This window comes from Scomber japonicus, chromosome 15 (genome assembly GCF_027409825.1).
Source record: "Scomber japonicus isolate fScoJap1 chromosome 15, fScoJap1.pri, whole genome shotgun sequence".
Taxonomy (NCBI): Eukaryota; Metazoa; Chordata; class Actinopteri; order Scombriformes; family Scombridae; genus Scomber; species Scomber japonicus.
Genome location: NC_070592.1, coordinates 8582425 through 8605243, shown reverse-complemented (window position 1 = coordinate 8605243; position 22819 = coordinate 8582425). Strand labels below are relative to the sequence as shown.

The window sequence follows — 22819 nt, the reverse complement described above, 5'->3', positions numbered from 1 at the left end:
CCAAAGCAACGCAAAGTTTGTTGGAGCATGGAGTTTTTCTTTTCAGTCTCCATACTCTCTGCACTGTGTACTGATCGATGCTTGCAGCTGCCTATCGGACTGCGGTGCCTCTCTCTTAGCTGTAGCTGTACAGTAGCTCCCGTGGTGACTTTCTTCTTCACACTGCTGTTTCTGATAACACGGCACTATATTCGGCCTCATACGTTGTAATAGCGGCACCACATCTCTCTGCTCTAAAATTACATTGTAAAAGCTAGTTGTTTGCGTTAGTGTTAGGAATCATGGAGAAACTCAACTGCTGAAGTTTGTGTCTAGCTCCAGTGGTTGCTTCCTCCTCCACATGCTGTTGTGTCTGATTCCACAGTGATATTCTGTCTCCTATCATGAAACTAGTTTTCTTCCAAATATGCTGATATTTTAAAGTAGCATGATATTAGTGTCTGCTTTTCCCTATTGCAAGCATAACATGGTAGATGGAGTGTTTTGGGAGACCCACATTTGACTGTCCTTGAAGGCACCAGTACAGAAAATGAGGAAACGTGGTTTGTAGTCTACGGCAGATCTCTAAAGACGTTTGCTGGCAAATGAGCTGGGAGCTCTGGGTGCAGGAGGGAAGTTATATTTTGCTCATTTGCATATACTACCCACATTGTAATGGGAAAATGCTGGTTGGAATTTGTTAAATTTTCCCTTTAAAAGGCCCCCTCCTGATATCCAAGAGGCACCTTGAAGCACGCCAGCTCATGTATGCCGGGGCCAACAGTGCTAACAAGTGCAAGCAGTCAAATGAGGCTTTACCTTTGACATGCTTTGAGAGGGAAGTGTGGCAGGATATATTCACCCTTCAAACCAGGGCTGCTCTCTCCTTGTACTCCCACTTTGAACAGGACGTGGTGTTACTGGGTGTCGGGATAAAAAGGACACCTCATAAGTGTGTTCACAGTGACGAAGATGCCGCTGCATAATGTACTGATGATGTTTGCCAGTCAGCAATCACTGGGTGAGACTTTAGGGAATAAATTTTGCATTGTATGTATTATGTAAATTTATTATACATTTATTTATTAGTACAAGATGGAGCAGTTTGCATCCATGTGTGTGTGTGTGTGTGTGTGTGTGTGTGTGTGTGTGTGTGTGTGTGGTGGAGGGGCAAGACAAGAAGAAAAGAAGACACAGATGCTCTGCTGCATATCATTCAGAGGCAAACCTTTGGATGACACCTGCTGAAGAGATATTACGGAGTTCACTGAGGACAAAGTCAAGGAGAAAAGACGAGAAGAAAAGAAGAAGAAAAGAATATGTAAATATGACCTAAAAGGGAACTGTAAGATTTGTAATTGAGTCACTATAAAGTAATTACAAGCTCATTTGTACTTGTCACTGTGTGTGAATTAGGGGTGAACAATATGACTGCATATTATTTGATCATCTCTGCTAGTATTATCACCATAGTGGAAAATGTTGCAAAATCAAATCAGCAGAAATATATTAGATTTTAAGAATGATTATGTATGAGGATTTTTCAGGCATACAATTCAATGAATTAGCCAAACACCAAATGCATTTCCTATCTGGTTATATTATCTATAAACAAGTTTCTAACTTTAATTTCTGGAAAATTCTCTAAATTATGACAAATGTGTCACAATATAAAAAGACAAACCGTGATAAAACTTGTTATCCATATTGCTCAACCCTAGTGTGAATATTTGTGACACTGCCCGTTGGGATGAATAAACAAGTACCCAACATACATACGCAGACAAATGCACATACTTTTGTCTGCACTGCATTTCCTCAGAGCAACGTGTCTTTGCTCATCAAAACAATTCCCATTTATCCATCCGCTATTTTTTCTAAGCACTTCTCCATTTGACTCTAATTATTTTGAATTCTCAAGTTGGCCAGCCATTGCTAGCGTAACATGCAATAGAGTTAACTATCTGCTCTCAGTAGAATTAGACTGAAGACTCTCAGCAGGTTGCTGATGTCTGATTGTATCATCAGTGTCTCTCTTTTCCTGAGATCTAAACACAATTTGCCCAACTTGTTTTGCACATTGCACTGATGCTCAGATCACATTCATCATTTTTCATACATTTCCATTTTTCCTTCTGTTCTGTCAGTTAATAGTAATACTATTTTAAAGTGAACCTATTATGCTTTTCCTTATTTTCATCCATATATATGTAATGTTACAATGTTTTCTATTCATATTAAAAGGTGACCAAAGAGCAAAATAATGAGGCAAATTATATAGAAGTAACCCCTCTGAGAAAAAAGCACCAGCTTTAAACCGCTCTCAACGCTCTGTTTCCAATGGGTTTTTTTTCTACTTTCAGCCCAAGCCAAAATCAACCTGTGATAGATTTCTTTATATGTTCATCTGCTCCATGCACAGCACGCGATTTCATCACACCACTCTGCTAACAACGTCCCCAGGGTCCTAGCACCAGCCTTATTGGTTCCCCATGCTTCTGTTTTGTTGTTCATGACCCTTAAACAACTATGTACATTGTCCCACTAAAGACAGTTCTATCAACAATCAGTCAATTGAACATATAATTTCTGCTTGGAGTCGACCTAAACATGTCTCTTAATTGTATAAAAAATCTTATCTATCTCCCTTTGTCTACTGTGCGCTCTCGTCCACCCTTTGCTATAGCTAAAGAGCATGTTACACATGAATCACTTTAAAGTATGCCCAAAGACTCAGACTGCTGCACTGAAACATCAGACAGACATGCCCCTTATAAAAAACATAGAATTATACTGTCCTTGGTTTTTTACCCATAACTCTTCAATGCCAAACAGAGACAAAGCCTGGTCCGAGGTTAGATCCAGTGGCGTCCCTGAGGACTGCTTAACCTTTAGGCAACAAAGAAACATCTGCACCAGTATGATTAGGAAGGCTAAATCAAATTATTATCAGGCCACTCTCTCTGCCTGTGACAGTTCCAGTAAATTTTGGAGCACTATAGCATCTCTTGAAAATTCATCACGGTCACATCGCCCACTACAAATGAAACAAGTATGTGGTCATATTTCTAATAGATCATCCGTCCAACCAATGTCTGTAGATTCAACTGGAGATAATTACCATATATGTCCAGTAAAATGAGTCCTTCACGCCTTAGCTTCTTCTGCCTGCAAAATTTATTTTAGTTTGATAAGCAGTGCAGATGTTGTTGTTCTACCATTGAAGCTTCCAAGCTACCTCCCATCTCTTCTCTTACAGTAAATCTAGTAACTTCTGTACACAATCCAGTATCTATTTAACCTCAGACATCCCTCCAAATGAGTTTTACAATCCTTTTGGAGATTTTAAAGCTTCTTGTAATTTTTTTTTTTTTTATTAATTTCTTATTTATTGTGTAGTTGTGTTGTTTCTGTCATACTCATTGGTCTTCTTATGAATGTTTCTTGTTCTCAGGTCTCTCTTGGAAAATAGATCTTAAAGTCAATGAGACTGCTTGACTAAATAAATATTACATTTAAAAAAAGAAATACCATAAAAAACATTATGGCATTTTTCCACTGCTTATGGCATTTTTCACACCGAGCCATGACTCAGGTCGAGTGGCACGCTGTGAGTGTATTCCCATTACACAGCAGGGCAAAGTAAAATAAGTTGTTTACCTGTTGTAGGTATACTGGTCACCTGCAGCTCTTCATCAAACATTCCACTGTGGCTGTTTCTGCTTGTACTATTGCTGCCTGCATTATTTCTAACTGAAATAACAGGAAATGTTGAGTTTCCATCAACATCAATTTGAAACGACTCTCCCATTTGAGGGTGAGGGGGGTTAAAGAGACAGGAGCTAAGACTTCCTGTTAAGAGACAGAGGCTGAACAGTGGGCCTGCATACATAGCCATTATATGATAAATAAGGAGGTTTTTTTCTAACTGTGAATCAAGCCAAGCTACTTGAGTGGAGTCCTAGAATGAAAAATATAGAGCTGGAAATGAGAATAATAGGTCCCCTTTAATCTCTTCCTTTCTAAAGTCGCTTCACCAGACACTTTTCTCTCATGAGCCAAACTACTCTCCATGGTAATCTCTGGGGTTTTTTTCTACTAAAAAGCCACCACTTTCTCTGAAGAAGCCATATTGACTGCAGTTTTGAGAAGCTGAAGTTGAATATTGCTGCTCAGACTCAAGCAAAGAGATACTGTTGGCCACTAAAGTACCTGCTGAATAAGTGGGAGAAAGTAATGTGTCAATGTGTGATATTGGAAAAAGAAAAGTAAAAGTGAGACCTTCAGCTGATGCTTTCACCTTGAAAAGGCTGCGGATGATCTACTCTCAAACCACGTTGTGATTCTAGTGCCCTCCCTCTATCTATAACTCCCTGCATTCACTTTTATCGAATTACAGAGGTGCAGTCTCACCCTGCGTCACATTTAAAACGGCACTAATGCATCTCAGTGTGAGGTAGGGTAGCTGTGTCATAGCCGGTGTGTTCCAGACAATTACCACCAACGGGGACGGCAAAAGGCCCAAATGGAGAGGAAACAAATAGGTGTGGAGAAGCACTCCTTTGGATGACTCATTAAACAGCCTGGCTATCATGCCCCGTGTGATTTCAGCTTCCCCTCGAAATGCCTTAACGATGTCACTTCTCTGTATCCATCGATTTCTCTCTCCCTAGCTTGTAATTGGAAGAAGAGTAAGTATAATCTGAAACCACAAGATGAGGACAGACATTTTAAGATGATAAAATCATTCCTCTCCAAGGGTGCTGAATCTAGAATGATAATTTAAGTATAATGAAGTTCTATCGATTTAATTGTAATTCACTGATTCAGTGTAACACATATTTCTATTGATTAGCTGTGGCTGTATGTTCGTCACTGTAATCACATCATAAACCCTGAAAAAAAAAGATATGATATCATACAACCTGCCTGGGTATGTGATTGTCATTTTATAGTATCTGCAGTTATTTTTTTTTATACAGAGCATCTTAAAGTTTTTTTTTAATTTCTACAGACAAAATAAAGCTTGTTTTAAATTGTCCTGTCTCCATTCAGTCAAAGAGCAGGGAGCAGAAAGGGGGTTCAATGTGATTAAACAAATGTACCGCTGCTGCCTGCGAGGCAAAAAGCCCCGACTAAATTGGGTCATCACAGGTGAAAACAAACCAGGTTTTATCAGAAGAATGATAGACACTTTGGAGGAGATGGGGGGGGGCAAAGTTATCAAACTGGACTACTAAAACATGCACCATATCCCGGCGAGGAGATTGGATTCCACTGCAGGCTCAGGGCAGCACCACTGGGGTCACTCCACAATCTGCACGGGTCAGAGCCAAGCCAGCGCTACAAGCTGGTTTGACGTTCTCCATTAACTCACCCTCTGTAACCCACAACACAAACCTGAGCTGCTAAATAGAAAGAAACAGAGGAAGAGAGAACAAAAAAAGGGAGAATATCAGAAAATCACATTTGATGAATTGTGTGTAAAAGACGATTAAATCTTCAAAGCCCTTCTTCCCTAATTGAAATACATTTGAATACAGAATGACCACAACTAAATACTGTATGTAGTCTTTTTAAATGACTGTCAAACAATGAAACCAAAGCTGTGGAATAGCATTTAAATTACAGGCTTAAGACTATCGCTTGCTAAATAAAACGTATTTGAGGTTGGGATCATCTATTGAAGGATTTCAGGCAATAGGCTTTTTTAAAAAATACACATTATCGAGTAAAAAATCTTTACATAGACTAACAGCTGCTGTTTTTCTCTCCCATTCTGTGGTTTCAGCATCATATTTAGCCAGTTTAAACATCTCTATGTAGGCACTGAACCTCCTGTTAAGTCTGAAGGCTGCACACTGTTTGGAAACATGATCGCTACAGCGCTCGCTAGGCAAAAGGCCGTGCCCGACCAGCTAGCCGCCACAAGCTTGCAGATTTGTTTAAAACTTCACCCAACCTCAATGACTTGTCGAAGTCAATTCCTGGTGGAAGGTTACTCAGGGTGGTTGACTTCTCAAAAACATAAAGAAGCAGTGCACAGCTACACAAATTTCAAGCTTACAAGCAAAAAAAAAAAAAAAAAAGCATATGCAAGAGGTCTGATATTGACTTCCTCTGCTTTGTGACTACTGGGAAAACAGAGAAGTAAAAGTTAAACACTGCTGGTACTGTAAATGTCTCACCACAGTGATATTGGCAGCTGCAATGTCATTATAGTGTTTTAGTTTAGATCTTAGAAGGTCTTAGAATGACAGTGCTTGTACTCTGGCGTTAGTACAGGTGTAACTGTCTCGCATGCCCAGACTTCTCTCCACGCTTCATTTCACCCCATTTTACCACTGGGCCTGTGTCAAGGAGGGTGGGGGGGGGGGGGGGGGGGGTTTCACTATAAAGAGTTACAATAAGTACTAGAAAGAGTAACTTATAGCACTACTACTGCACACATTAAAAATAAATGTTATCTTACCATTTACCTTTGCCTTTAAAGTTATTCTTTTTTAATGATATGTGAAAAACATATGACCTATACTGTAATTATATAATTACTCCAATTACTACCACCACCACCACCCTTCCCCCCCTTCCAAAACCAGACCCCTCCAATCTTGACAATAGGACCTCACAGAAACAGCATTTTTTTTTTTTTTTTTGCCAACACTGTGATGTAGATCTGTGGTGCCTGCAACAATGATTACCTCTGTCGGAGACATCATGGGGGCTGTTGATAACCGCCAACAAAAACAACAAACCTCGCCAGCGCAATTATGCGTGTCGATTTTAACATAATATGGGGAGAACATGAGATGCGTGGGAGCAAGAGGTGACTGTTATGTCGTGTGGGGGTGGGAATTTGTGTATATGTGTGCGTGTGTGTGTGTGTGTGTGTGAGATTGATTGAATTCTGGTGTCCATGTTATATACTTGTGTGTGTGACAAGAGAACAGGAGCCGGGATCTAAAGAACACATGTTTTAGGGTCCTTTGGAGAGCGGTGCTTTGAGTTGACAGTATTGTTTGGGTTTGGGTGGGTATTTCAAAAGGCTGCTTGAGATAAAAGACGAGTCTCTGGAGTTTACAGTCGCTACACATTTTCCATTTTAAGATTCCAACCTTTCATACGCGTCAACTTGGAGAGACTGCAGTGTATTGTTTTTCACACTGGACAACAAGCTGGCTATATACAACAGGTATTTTTCACCATTTAGTCTCCCGGAGGCAAGTACTTCATAAATTGGTAGTAAAGTTCAAGAAAGGCTCCATATTTTCTTTTTTTCTGTGAGGTTTATTTTACTTTTAACCTTTTCCAATAAGCTTTCATATCAGCATATTCATTAATACTGTTGAATTAAACTGTTTATGTTAGTAGATGAATGAACTTCAAGAATAATTCCACTTCATTAAACCACAACTTTTGTATTATTTTTCTATTGTTGGTAATAATTGGTTGCTTGGTTACTGATGATAACATTGGAATTAAGTAAGTGCTGAGATCTGGAAACATGATGACATTGCTACAGCTAAAGTGTGACGGGGCAAGAAACATGACAAGCAGACAGACTGCAAACAAGCCAACCATTTAGCTTTATTCAAAAGTACTGAAATGTTGGTAATAATCACTCATTGCCTATAATGACTAAAAACTAGCATGGTAGATCAAAGTTGAAAGTCAGTCAGTAAACTGTGATGAATGTTCAAAATGGACAGTAATAATTTTACCATGTGTTTTCTTTTCCAAGTAAGTTTGGCTTACCAGAGCGTTTGTTTAAAATCTGCATGACTGCCATGATTTTACCCATTTTTCCACATATGATGTGCTTTAGAGGATATTGCCATGTTCCCACATCACAACATTAACTTTGGTGAGTACACTTGCGGATCTGAATGATGGCCAAAACTAGAGAAATATGACCCAAATTGTATAAAACTAATGTTCTTTAAAGTTTGCATGGTCATTTATAAAAGCTTTACAATCCTACAGGGCACAAGAATAAACGAGCCTCCATGAGAAAATCTCCGAAGGTTTTTCCAACTTCCTGCAGTTGATTTCTTAGAGATACAAGGTTTTAACCTGACGGCAGTGGAGGGATGGAGCGAGGCTGGCTGGCAGGCAGGATCAGTCAGCCAGGGTGACCTCATGTGTTTGGCACAGGGAATGCCTATCAGGTTTCCCTGTGTGCAGATTCCAGCTCGCTCACTCCACACCAGCCCCAAGACCCAACCCCTTGCGGCATGTGTGTGTTTGTGTGTTTGTGTCGAGGGGGGGGGGGTAATTGCACGTCTCTATGTGTGAGAGTGTGTTTGTGCGCGAGAGTGAACGAGATAGAGAGGTGGGGAGATAAATTATATGAGATAAATTATTCAGATCAAGCATGTTTGAGAGAAAAGGAGAGAGAGAGACTACGGTAGGGTGAACTGTGTGTCAGTCCCCTCCGGTGAACTCAGTGCACTCAACAGGGCTCCCTCCCTTCCTCATATACAGGCCTCCTGCCTCCTTCCTCAACGATAAACGTCCTGCTCTCTCATGTTTCCTCTGGGGCTGTTATGTATGCACATGATAATGTGGGTCAGTGTGTATGTTGGCGTTTTACAAGTGTGTGAACCATCTCTCACGTGCCAGTATTTAGAAAGAGTTTTAATACTTTATGGATTATTTAAAGAAGAAAAAAAACTCTTACTTGTTGAGTGTTTTGGTTTAAAAATAAATATAATCTAAATGAGAAAAAAACATACTTTGTAACATTAAACTGCAATCACAAAAAGTTATGAAAGTTCAGGGTTCAAAATCTCAACCAGTTTCAAAATATATGACGGTTTTAATAAAGTTATAATTGCCTTATCTATACTATGCATCAAAACAAAGAAGGCTTAAAAGAGCTCACAACTCAACACAACTGAGTAGACTCTAGCCAATGATGAAGACAGTGTAATATGGTTGAAAGCTCTAGAAAATGTTAATGGCTATACCTCCATTTGGGACCTCCTGCTACAGCCCAAATGATCGACATCCATACCCTAGCCAGCTCACATAAGACTTATTTTAACATAGTTTTACATTTTTCTATACATTCTGTTATTTATGAAATCATTAGATTATTGATTCTAAAGCATCAGAGTGTAAGCAGCATGTTACTGTTCAAGGTGGAGCAAGATTCAACTACTTTATATACAGTTAGACCATAAATCAGTATAAAACCATGGGAGTAACAGAAAGTTTGTTTTATTTTTTCTTTGCAGCACAACTATACTGTTCCTATAAAAATACTGAACTGTGACCCCAACACTGAAGTACATACCAAACAAATGGATTTAATGTGCTGTTACACTCCTACTTTCATTGCCACACATGAGAATAAACATATATATGAATAACTGGGTGGGAGATAAGACAGTTGAATTTGAATTTGGGTATTTCACTACTGGAACCAAAATAAAAAAATAACAACCTACTGGTACCCCACCTTAGGGTCATGGTGGTTACCCTACAGTAACCTTTCCTGACCTGCTGTCAAACAATGGACTGGGTAAGCACACACTACTGGCAACTATCACTATGGTAACAACACAGCACACACTGCCAGCCATCCTCTTAATAAAGCCTCAACAGGCTCCGAGGCTTCCCATTACACAAATCACTGTGGCAACTGCCCCACAGTCACACCGGCAGTTAAATGTACAATGCCAAACACACACATGGGTTAAACAGATGCAGCATGCTAGTTAATGCTGCTACACATCAGCCACGAGAGCCAGGTGTCCTCCATAACCCTTGAGTGGGGAATGATAGAGCAAGGGCCCGCCTGCTGTAGCTTCGGGTGGCTGTTAAACTGCTATCTATAACTAAACAGATCAGCAGATCATCCAGAGCTCTACAGGAAGTCTACATAACTGGGGCACAGAGTTCCTAAACATTTCTGAGAGGGAGCGAGCGTCATCTTAACGATTACACCGGGACTGTGGCGGAAAGCGTTGCCTCACCGTTGCCAGAGTGTTTATCCAACGTTCGGAGGAAGGCGGGGTAATGTCAGCTTAGTGATTAATTGCAGGCCCAAAGTGCTGAGGACACAGAATCTGCTCTGAATGGCGCCGACTGCAGCTCCTACAAGGGTTTATTGCTTTATCGGCTGAATCCTAATGTGACCCTCCCTCCCTCTGACAGTTCCAGTGGTGCTGGAGCATCCGACAATACGTGGCTAGGGCCCACTGTGGTTAATTGCCCGATGTAGTTTAAGTTCTCACAGTTGTGGGAAGTTTCTACTGTATTTTCCATTGATAGCCTGAAAAACAAAGCATTTAGGATATAATTCAAATGCTGCGTTTCTGCACAGGTTTTGATACAGACCTCTATGGGTTGATTTAAAGCTCCCTATACAGCATGATTCCTCCCAATATGTTGGGAAAAGCATAACATATGGCGGTTACACAAGCATGCAGCTGTTGTTTTTTGGGGCTAGAGATAAATAATGGATACAAGTCTTCCACAGGGTACTCAAGACAGCTAATGAGAAAGAGAAAGCAGACAGGGAATTAGTAACTAACTGTTTTTCAAAGCCACTGTTTTCTAACATTTTCATAAGAGCCCAAGGACAAAAAAATACAGAAAAGATGAAAACATCAGTATTCATCAACTGCAAAAGTACTCAAACGCTAACATTTACATTTATTCAAAATGTGTCCCTGTAATTCTGTGCATAATTTAATACAGACACAAAGTAAGGCAGGTCTTACATAGATGCATATAAAAGGCATTGATTCCTGTGTGCACTTTCTCTCTCGCACACACTTTTTGTCCTATTCTATCTCTCACAAATGTGGGTGACCTTAATAATTTAGGGGAAAGGGAAAAAAGAGGTGCAGGCATTTGCCTCGGTGCAGATTGCACAAGGGGAAACTAGTGTTCTGCATCAAGCCCTCCAATATGTTTGTCATTTTCAAGCATTCATCTGCTACAAACTGAACCCTTACCCTCTCTGTGTGTGCACCGGGGGTGTCTGTGAGGCAACATGATTAACTATTGAAAAGGGAGAAAATAGGCATCTTGTATGGAGACCACATATCATAATGCCACTTTTTAATTCTGTTGCCAATGGCTGTTTATGTGCTACTAATTACTAGTGAAGAATAATAATCTCTCCTCCAATTGGACTGTATCACGCCGAGGGCTTTCTCCCATCCTCTTCTTTCCATTAATCCTGGTTTGTGACTGCGCTGGCTCTGCCTGCACCCTGCATCAGTGTCCTTGTAATCTAATTCATGCCGCCTACCTGTCCCGCTCAGTGTTTTTCCATACGCTGACTAATGCACGCATGTTGTGGCCTCAGAAGCGGGTGGAGCATTGGAAGGGTCTGCCAAAGAAACCATTCAGGCAAAATCTAAGAGGGCGGCTTGAGTCATTTAACTCAAATAAAGCCAGGAGAAAGGCCTGTTTGCTCTTGGTAATCCCCCACTTGCTCGACAAGGCTTCGCAAGGTTCATCTGCTGCGCTAAATTGGTGCACGTATCCTTATTTGTATAGGAGCTCATTGTGGCTGGGTGAGAAGGGGAATCTGACAGGACTGGCAGCTATTCAAGCCCTCATGCCTATTTGCTTATCCTCATTCATGGCAGAATTGGCTTTTTCCGGAGCCATTTTTCAAGCTATGTGTGACACGGTATTTTCATTGAGCCTGCCACTACTAATGCAGCTGTGTAGAGTAAATGTTGAAGGCAGTCGGTATACGTGTTTAGGAGGGGGGATGACCGCGACGGCCCATAGTAATCACGGTGGTAAGGCTACACTACCATTTGCATGTCTGTGGCAAGGGTCTCCTCCGGTTTCCACATCTACATATCTAAGTGAAGACACCAGGTCATCCATAATGGAAATTAAATGCAATTTCCGAAAAGTGAAATGCACACGGGCAAAATGTTTTCTTCTTCTGTTCGACTGTAATGCTATGATGTAAATAAAAGACCACCAAGAAAAAATAAGACTGTTTTTCTCTTTTTTCTCTACACAGGTGGTTTGCCCAGTTTCATATTATAGTTGATTCTCTGGTGCCAAAACAAAAAGAAATCTGAGAAAAAGAGATCACACTTATGGGGAACAATATATAGAAAATTGATTCATTTGAAGGACTTCCCAGTAAAACATTTTCAAGGAATAGACACTGGCTCCTACACACTAGACTGTTTTGATAATGAACTCATCGCTATTAAGCCTTCTCAGTCCCCCATAACATGTGTCTGGTTATGGGGTAAACCACAGGCTAGGACTACAACCCAATAATAAGTTGACACCAGATGAGAATGACAAAACTGTCTATGCAGCCTCTCCTTCCTCTTGAGAGTGCCACAAGAATCAAGATGGGAATAATCTTTTTGCAGCTTTTCACACGCACACAGGCTTCATTTGGCTTGATTCATATTAAATTCATGACATCACTCATGACAATGAAGAGACATTTACGTCTGATTAGGTATGACCACATGAAACAGGCCTCCGCCTCCCGGAGATGCCCTCAGTTAGGAAGGTGAGGAAGGCAGTTCTGCTGCAGTCGGAGCCAGGCAGGGATCCTCTGGTGGGCTGCTCCTCAAAGTGTACGCAGCAGCCACTCGTTAAAAATGCAAGAGCAATTACCCCGGCAGAGTCTGAGTCAGTGAGCACTACCAAGCTGAGCTGCCACCTCCACCTCCTCCTCCTCCTACCCTTCCTCTTCCACTGCCTTTGTCGCTACAACAGCAACCTGAGCATTCTTCATGTGAGCCGGCATGCCAAAGGTAGGGCAGCAGACGGAGCAGACACCGAAAGCTTCAGTTACACTAAAACAACAAAAGCCCTTCTCTGCCTGACTGCCTGCCTGTCTCTCACGAGGCGCAGTTACCTCTCCCCCCACCCACCCTTCTCCAGCACGTGACTTGCAGCATGACATCCTTCACTACCAGCTCCTTCTTCTACCCTGACCCGACTCCTCTCCTTCCCTGTTTGCTCTCCGCTATCTTCCTCTTACATGGGGCAAACAGGCCCTGCCTACTTCCGAATTTCAGCTTTGCGTCTTCCACAAAGAGTTTTTGAGTTAATCCATCACTTCCACAGTTCAAATTTGTAATATTCTGCATCACTCTTAATTTGGCAAAAAACAATAGCTCACAGTTGAGTCAAAAAGAGATGCTGTGAAACATCAAAGGCAAGAAAACTGAAAACTTCAATCACCAAACCACATTATGAATGGAAACAAATACGCAACCTTTTCAGAGAAGTTGCTCATATAACAAAGGTAGTGTTTGCCCTGTGTAGAAAAGTAATATTCTAGTAAAGAGATCCAGACCAGCCCAAAACACACTGTAATGATTCAGTCTTATACAGACATAGTATCTACTGAACAGAAACAGACACCAAAAGGAGTTTCAGAAGTTTATAATCCCCTTATCCCTTTGTCAACAAAGTTATAATCTCTGGTTAAGCATAATCACTCAAATTCCTCTCTTTTGGAAAATATTGGCAATGATATTGCAAAATAATTGGCCTAACAATTATAGGATAGTCCCTATGCTAATACTCCCTACTATCCACATAGCACTTTCATTTGTGTGAAATTGTAGCTAGAAGGTTTTCACTGTAGGTGTTTTTGACTTTTATCATATCACATGCAGTCTATATGTCTTCTGTACGTTAATACAGACTGCATGTATTAAAGACGTCTATACAGGAGGTGTCTCTCCAGCCACTCATGTCATCCTGCACAGATGGCAGGACACCATGCCCAGCAGCCAGCAGGGGCTCCCGGAAATGGAAGAAAAGGGACGAAAAAGTGATGGAGGATGTGAAAGAGTAATTACAAAGAGGGACGACATGAAAGAGAATTTAAAGATGAAGGGAGGCATGGCGAAAATAGGAGCAAGAAAGACTGATGTGAGCAAAAATGAGGGGGGGTACATAAACAGTCAAAGATGAAAAGAGACAAAATTCTGAGACTGTACCCCACCGTCCTAAGATGCAAAAGGGGAGACAGAAAATAGAGCGTGAAAACGCCAGGCTAGGCCTTTGCCAGCGAGACAGAAGAGTGAAACAGTGGGCCAGAGTAGACAGCTCCAGGCTGTTACAGAACTATGTTAGAGAAAGAAATGCTAGTGAAAACAAGAAAGATGAAAAAAGCAGGTGTATTTGTAGAGTCCTGCCGCGTTGGTGGGTTTGAAGGGCACATCATGTGTCTGTTTCATCTGGCGCTAAATCTGAAGCAACATCTTTCCTGTCTCTTGCTGTCTCGCTTGATGTTGTCCCTGCATGCCTCTCGTGTGTGTTTCATTTCAGTTCCTCATAAGGAAATGCGCCACATCCTGGGCCAAAATCTATCTGTCTAATACATGTTTGAATTTTGGTTAACTAAAACTATGCCAAATATGCACAGACACTACAGACCACCTGTGGATATGAGTTCAAATCAACCATTTTTTGATACAAGAACGATCCCAGTAAGGTTTCTTTTTGTTTGTGTGTGTGTGTGTGTGTGCCTCTCTCTCTTCACAGCGGTAGCTTTGGAAGCTGGTGGGGATTCAGAGTCTTAACCCAGGTTTTCCGGTTGAAGGAAACTCGTCCGACTCACTCCACCACCAACCTCCCCCATATGCCCCATTTCACCACACAGGTAGGTGTTCCTCCCTCTTGCAGCACAGACTCGAGTCGCCTGTTATCTCCAGATGGTCAGGGAAGGAGAGTTCAGAGACAAGAGTCCCTGGGGCAAGAACTCCACCACCGAGCACATCATTTTATATTTCAGCCATTTATCTCAGATGCTCTTTTTCACAGCGACCTCCGGTGAGTGAGCAGGTACTTTGTTCTGTGTCTTGCTCAAGGACACTTCAATACGACACAAGCCGGTTGAAGAGAAGAAAAATATTACCTGATTTTGAGACCTTCAATCTAATCACTAGATAACTTACCGAGCATGCAGACACACACAGACACACACAGACACACACACACACACACACACATTTTCACACCTTCTAACTTTATATTGTCCAAACTTATCGGTAGACTTCATTTGCACACACATACTCAGACACCATCTGTGTTTATAAACCCTGCTGGGCAATAACAGCACACGCATTAGACTGCTGCTACATTTATAACCTCTCGTGTATAATACGGAATAGATTCCTCCTCACATTTGCCCAGACACAGCCTATAGAAATTTAAAATGAGTCTGCTATCTAGTTTTCCCTCTGTTATGTGCTGTCTCTCCTTTGCTCTTCTAACAAAATGGATATCAATGTTGAGAGAGCACTCTGGTATAGCAGCCATAATGAGATGTGGACGGCTGCGTGCGGAGCGCCGGGTCTCAGCACCCTGCTCTGCGGCTTATTAGAGGCCACAGGAAGCAGTAATGCACCGGCAACCTTAATGTATGGGTGTGCAGATAGGGCTGGGCTGTCAGTTGATAGATGAGAAGGGTTAAGAGTACCCCCCCTACTGTAGTGGGTGTCTGTGTGTTTGTGCATGTTTTTTGTGCATGTACACACAGGTCATAGCAAGCAAATGGAGTTGACCGCCCAATTGGCTGACAGTTACACATAGAGTGATTGTACAACAGGATAAAGGCGTAGGCATGGGCAGATAAAAACCAGACATATGAGTTGATTCATGATCAGACAGCCTCCTTTCATGGTTTGACCACCTCTTCTAAATGATTAAGAAAACATAAAATGAAAAAAGAAAGCAAGATAGAGCTCTTGCTAAAAAGCCTGCCAATCTCAACTAGCTAAGAGAGGACGCACGATGGGTTAAGATTTACAGCGAGACTGGGAGTGTATTTTGTTACGGGTAGTCAGTCGTGAGGCACGCATCATGAATTACAAGCTGGGAAAATGAGTTATACTACCCCTGTCTTAGCACTAATAAGAACATATCGTCCTGGACTCAAAATAGGGCTGGGCTTTGGTGAATGTAATATAAGAAGTGTATTTTTCCGGCCCTAAAAGCCCTTGATAAACTCTTCAAAGCAGATCCACATCAGCGGAGACAGAGGGGACTAAGCTGCTAGCTGAGTTTTACACCACTGATAACTGATTTAATGAAAGACTTTGGAAACGGGTCCTTTTACTCTGCCTTTGATTTTTCTTGCTCTCCATGTCTATGTATATCTGTCTTTTCCTTGTTGTCTCTCTGTTTCTCTTTCCCCTCTATCGAGGCATTAAAGTAGGATTTAGATGGCTCTGTTGTTATTTCTGCAGCACAATGGATCACCCCGTGTAATGTAACCAAACCCTTTTCCTTGCTTTTAAGTAGCCCCTCCCTCACTTTCTATAATGTCCACCGCCCCGCTCTCTCTTTCTGTCTCACACGCATACAGCCCTTCACTCCATCACCTCCTCAATTTATAAAGAATTAAACAGTATAATGTCTGACTATAAATGGTGCCTATGGCCAGGGCAGATACAGGCACAAATCCTCTCAAAGGGCTTCTTTGACTGGTGTTTACTTAAGGCCAGGGACATTAGCCGCTGCTAAATCTACCTAAATCTATCCCTCTCGGCTCCTCGGGTTCTGTATGTACTTGTCTGACGCCTGTCCGCTCCCAGATCACTGCCACAACACACGAGTGTGTGTGCATATATTTTTGTTGTGCACCCTTGTGTAACTGAGTGCTGTTTGCCTTTGTGTGTGAGATTGCTGACATTAGGCATGTAATGACCTAGCCTATCAGTGATATAACAGTATCAAGTACCCTCTGTGCATACTGTAACAGCAACAGGAAAGCCAACTAAATATACGCAATATAGCTAGAAGTTACAGTAGGTATTCAAGGGAAATTATCAGTACCTTTGAGAGTTGTTTGCGCAATAATGAAACACAAAGAGTGCTGAAAATGTCTGTCATTGAGATAAAATGAGATACATCACACACTAAGACTAACAGGCACTTAGTACACGCATTTGGTTGAAATTCATATTCTTCCCTAAACACTATCATGAAATAACAATAATTGATCTGTGTGCTGTAATTGTTCTCGTGGGCGAGAGGAGGGGCCAGGGCTGGCGTGAAGCATTTTACTGTAATTTTCTCATTTATGATGCACATCTATTACCCATCATTAAAATTGGATGCACAGCAAGCTGCGAACAATGCTAAACATCAAACTCACAAGGAAAGACACGAGCGGAATAAAGGCCAAATTTTAGCAAATGAGTCCATGGACTGATCAGCTAGGGAATAGACAGAAATAGGACCTTTAAAGGATCCTCTCATCAAAGAAGCATCCTGCCAGCTCCCCCCCCAGCTATAACCTCGTATAAAAGCCACACACGCACGCTCAGACTCGCACATGTGGACACACACACAAATCCTCTTTCAGGAATCAATAATTCAGCTAAAGAGAAGCACATGCTACGCCCCACTGCACTAATCAATAGAAAGCCAAATGTTATTGTTTCATCTCATTCTCTGACTTTCACATTCTAATCTAGGCCTGACTAGCACATGCTGGACAGCATCAGAGAACTCCATTAAATTAGAATATAATGCACACATAAAGGGGGAATAAAGGGACCCCAAATTCAGAAGTATGTTCTGCCACGCCATTAAGATGATATTTAGTTCCTCTCTTTACTATAAAGTCTTCTGTTGTAACCAAGCACAGATGTTCTATAAATTTTCTATGCATAGAATCTCAAATATGTGTCGTAAAATGGAAGCGAGAGGGGGAGAATGGCAACACTTTGGTATGAATTACGCCCCCCTCCCCCTCCATAAGATATTTATGCCCCCTACCCACATCTCTTGGGAGAATGAGGCCATACCTTGAGAATGCAGCAATGAAGATTAATAGAAAGACCTGTCTGATTCCAGGCTGATGCCTAAAATCTAAGGTGTATGAGTGCAAAAAAGGCATTTGTAGTGAATGTGTGTGTACGCACTCAAGGCCCAAGTGACTGCCATGTGATTTTGTCGATTGTGGAGTGAACCTGCCAGCCAAGGCCCTTCTCCCCTCTCTGTAATCGAGCTATCAATGATCATTAAAGAGAGCGTGAGATAGCTCTCCACAGCTCTCTCGGCCACATTGCCCAACACTCTGGCCTTTCTCCCCTCCTCCCTTTCTCCTACTGACCCTGTCTGTGTATCATATCAACCTACGAGGCCACTGGCTACGCCAACTAACAATGAAAATGGATACGAATGTTGGTCACTGATTTATAAACGGATATGTACGCTCTTCTCAGCCCCCTCGCCCCCCACCGTTGGTCTCGTTTGCATGACACAGGACCCTAGCGGCTTGCTCAAGGATACATCAATCGCTGACGGTGGCAAGATCGGATCTGCGCTGACCTTGGGAGTGAACTGCAGCATAGGCGAAGGAGGCAGGGGGCCCTGTTGCAACAGAGCAGGGAGGCAGAAAGCGAGAGGAGGGAGGAAGAGGGGAAAAGAAAAGTGGAAGGGAGGGAGGGGAGAATGGAGGGGCATGCCCTGATTGAGAGGCCCCTGAGATGAGCAACTCTGAGATATGAGAAAGGGGAGGGAGGAAGAGGGGGATGATGGAAGGAGCAAGAGAGGGGGGTGGGAGGAAGAGGGAAGCCATATGGCAGCAGCACAAATGTATTAAACTATAAATCAGGGGGGGAGCTAGCGGACTGCCAGGTGGGGCTGCAGGCAGGTCCTCCCTGCTGGAAGCGTTCTGGCCCACAATTGAGATTCACATATTTTGCCTTATCGTGATTATATTGATGCATTATTGCTTGAGTTTTCTTTCTGCTGTAATTCCTCGATATGAATAATAGAAATTTGTCTTTGCAATATTTGTTTTAACTGCACTCAGGTAACCAACTTGCACTTGCCTGTCGTACAAACGTTAACTGCGCACCTTCATTGTGTTGTTCAGCCATGGCCGTACATCACACCATCACAAAAATGGACAGAAATTAGTGTTACGCATGCGGGTAGAAAAACAAATAGAGTAATCCCCAAAAGGCTCCCATTTTAATCTCTTGATGATGTCTGGGTAGTGTGCCCAGCCAGTGTCCTGGCAGCCATCGGGGCCCAGGCCTGGGCTTCCATCCCAGAGGCACTGATGCATACTACAGCTAAAGCAAACATAGGCAGCCTTCCTCATGCCTGCTCTGTCAGAACCGTACTGATCATCAGCATAGAAAAAAAAGGGTTCATAACCTGTTTGTACCCTCTTTGTAAAGCAGTAAAGTAAGACACTTTTTATTAAATGAGCAACTTTGTAATTGAAAGTTTTATTTGCCTCTATTATAAAAGTGGCATTGAAGCTTTTAAACAATGGCCTACATTCAACTCAATTCAAATGCTTCATTAGTAAATTAAATTTGGATCCTAATTCTCTCATTTGTTTAATTATATGACGGCACAAGCGCTCTCTGTCAGTTACTTTAATTGACAAAAACCTTAGTATATATCACCCATGCAATTCAACATGTTACACATTGTAAGGTATCATCTGAGGAGCTCATCAGTTTACAAGAGAGATAGATGGAGGTTACTGGACAGCTCCCAGTAACGGTCTACCAGGCTGTACTAACAGTGGCCCAAACCCTCCAGCCTTGATCCCTGATCCTTCAAGCTGAGACACATATGCACACACAAGTGCACACACACACACACACACACACACACACACACACACACACACACACACACACACACACACACACTGATACAGACATCCAAACTCCAACGAGGTACCTGCCATCTGAAACCATCACAGCCAAGGCCAGCTATCCATCAAATCTCATCTCCACTCAGGGGTGAGAGGGGGATGAGGGGAGGGCGGTGGAAGAGAGGAGGTGGAGGAAGGAGGGAGGTAGGGCTGGTGGGGGGTGAGAGAGGGTGGAAGGGGGTGGGAGGGAGGGAGGGAGGGAGAAAGGGCAGAAGTGTAGGAGTAGATGAGTAGGTTTGAGGAATGCAAGAAGAGCAGAAGAGCGGCGTACCTTGGTCTGGAGATAGTGGGGGTAGTAGTAGGTGTACTGAGGGTACATTGGCTGCTGCTCCAATCGCTTGCCCATGTAGCTGGAATCCTTAGCACTGAGGCAGGGAATGGTGACACGGGGGCGGGAGCTGCCAAGTAGCTAGCAATGGGATAGAGGCAGCAGAGGAGCTATGCGAATCCTTTCTTTGCTCTCCGTATCACTGTGTCGCTAGCCAGTCCTCCAGGGAGAAGGCAGGGTCTTCGTGCCGGACAGCGGCTGGGAAGAAGATCTGTCTCTGACGGGAAAGCTCCTGACGTAGGGGTGCCTCACTGGTCCGGAGCCTCAGTATCAGCCAGATGCTCACTCAGTCTCTCACTGCTGGATCAATGGAAATATTTCCACAAGTGCTTGAACCAAGAGCAGAGTGTCCGTCAGCGGCTGGTATCGGATAGTAACGCGTGATAAGGGTGAGGTAGAGGATGAAGAGGAAAGAGAAGACGTGAGGAGGTGCAGGTGGCAGTAGCTCTGGCAGTCCTGTGAATGTTGGAAAATGGGAGAGGAAGAGGAGGAGGAGAGGAGGAGGAAAGGGATGGCAAGGAAAACGGGAGAGGACGTATAGGTTCACTTCTCTATTTAAGCTGTTTCACTCCAGTCTTTCGGCTGGGCTTTAATCTGCCTCTCGCTCAAACACACTGTGATTCTGACTCTGTCTCTCTTCTCCCCTCTCTCTCTCTCTCTTTCTCTCTCTCTCTCTCTCTCGCTCTCTTTCCCTCTCTTACATACACACACTCTCTCTCCTCTCTGTAGTCTGATCCGACGGTGGCTGTGTGCTGTCCTGTTTGACAGAAGGGAGATATCCTCAGCACCGGTTACCGACAGATGCACTTTGTGCACGGAGCAGAATCACAACACTAAAGCAGAGCACAGACAGAAAAGGCAATCTCTGTTTGTACCGGTCGAGCCAGCAAGAGAGCAGATAACACAGAGAAATGATTCCAGTTTCTAAAGGATGTGGCACAAGCGTATATAAAAATCCACCGGTTGGTTAGTCAATCCACTGGAGAAGATGAGTGAAAAAAAACACAGTGACTGTGTCCCAGGTGCCCAGTAGAGAAAGAGTCCCTCGTCTGTGATCCTCCCTCTTCCTGCTCTTGTAAAATGTGTTCCTTATTTCTTCCTTGGCTCTCTCACTCCTCTAAGCAGCCTGCCTCGTTCTCTTTCCCTCTGTCACACAGTTCCTCTCTCTCTTTCTCTCTCTCTCTCTTTCTCTCTCTCTCGCGTGCGCTTTCTCTATCACTCAGTCTCTCACCCTCTCTCTCTCTCTACTTCTCCTCTACACTGACAGGGCGGTAAAGGGGGCTCGTCCGAGGCTGCGAGCAGAACAGACTGCCTCCTCCTTCCTCAGCCCAGCCGGTAGGAGGGTCTTGAGCAGCTCTGTGTGAGAGGGATCCAGACACAGACCAGCGGGCTGCAGTGTTTCCACAACCTGGGAGAAGGCAGGGAAGAGGAGGAGAGGAGTGGAGACGAGAGGGGGATGGCGACAGCGTGAGCAGTCGATTCCCCCTACTGGCTGCACATGGAGCTACCGCCTGGAACAAACACTGTCTCTTAACAAACTAGGCTGATCTAACCTCATAATCACTGATGTTGGATAAACAATGTAACTTTTTAGAGCCTCTAGGTATGTGTATTTTGATCTTGTACATTCTTTTTGTACATAAGTATTTGAAATAAATCACAAGGATTACATCAAATTCAATACATACATGAAAAAACTGATACATTTTTATACCATTATTTTCCTGCAAAAGCCCATTTATTCCTTATTACTGAAACTCAAGAGTGCAGACTGCATCTTTTGACAGCTATAAACAGATCATTTTAACTCAAAAATTAGATCATAATAAAGTTTCTGAAATTACTGAAGATCTCTATTACTCCAAGGTTGAAAACAGTAGATATACAAAGGTACAGTGCACAACAATCTCCCAGCTGAGAGTTAAGGGAGCAATGCTTCCTGTGTAACATCAAAAGTTAACAATGGTTACCCATGACTATGCCAAAAAACATTGTAAGAAAGCCCAGACACTGAGCATTTGCCTAATTACAAGTAACCAAAGCCATGCGCACACTGCCACAAACAAGATAAAACATACAAATGCAAAACCACGAGGCTCAGGAATCCCTCTCATATTTTGTTTCACACACACACACACACACACACACACACACGGATAAGAAACTGACCTTAAGTCCTCTTGCCGTTCTCGGTGACTCTAAGGCCACAAGTTCAAGAGCCTCATTTTTCACTCAGTTAGCAGAGTCCTGCAGGAAACTGTGCAGCCAAAAACTACAGCATGAAATATCTGGACTGAAAACAATTACATTTTGACAATTTCCACATCTGAAAATAGAACCCCGACTTGGATGAGCTTGGTTTTGTTTTTTTATGTGTTACAGTTGCGAGCATGACAACTCAAGAGGCTGATGTCTCCCTCTCAAACAATAATAGATGCTTTCAGTCTAATTGCATATTTCTAGTGCAACACTCAAGGTAAGGAAGTCAAACTGTAGAAAACATATGTTCACTTCAAAGTATATGCTTAATTACTTATGTTGCATTATCTTCTTGGGAGAAATTTCAAAACATTTCCAATGCACACTCAAGTACAAGACGTTGTTTTCAGAATCTATACACATAGTGCAGTGTAAATGCCATATTCCTTTTAAAAGATTTATGCATCTGAACGGGTCCAGTGCATGTGGACAGACCGAATCAATACCAGCAGAAGAATCCCAAGGACCAAAACAAAGCACAGAGGAAAAGGCCAGCCTTTCACAGACATGGAGAGGAAAATGTAATTATCAGATAGGCCACTTTTATCTGTAGGAAAGAGATGAGGCTGATATCGATTGTGGATTACCAGATTAAC

General features: G+C 42.7%; 1 protein-coding gene across 2 annotated transcripts in view; it reads right to left on the bottom strand.

The window, feature by feature from the left end:
* The window catches only part of rbms3 (RNA binding motif, single stranded interacting protein), a 195390-nt gene extending 174799 nt beyond the window's left edge, over nucleotides 1-20591 (bottom strand). For both annotated transcript variants that reach the window (XM_053334307.1, XM_053334308.1), the window contains exon 1: nucleotides 19908-20591. In XM_053334307.1, the coding sequence (XP_053190282.1) occupies nucleotides 19908-19982 (75 nt within the window). In that variant the 5' untranslated portion in view covers nucleotides 19983-20591. The remainder of the gene's footprint in view (nucleotides 1-19907) is intronic.
* Between the last annotated feature and the right edge of the window lie 2228 nt (nucleotides 20592-22819).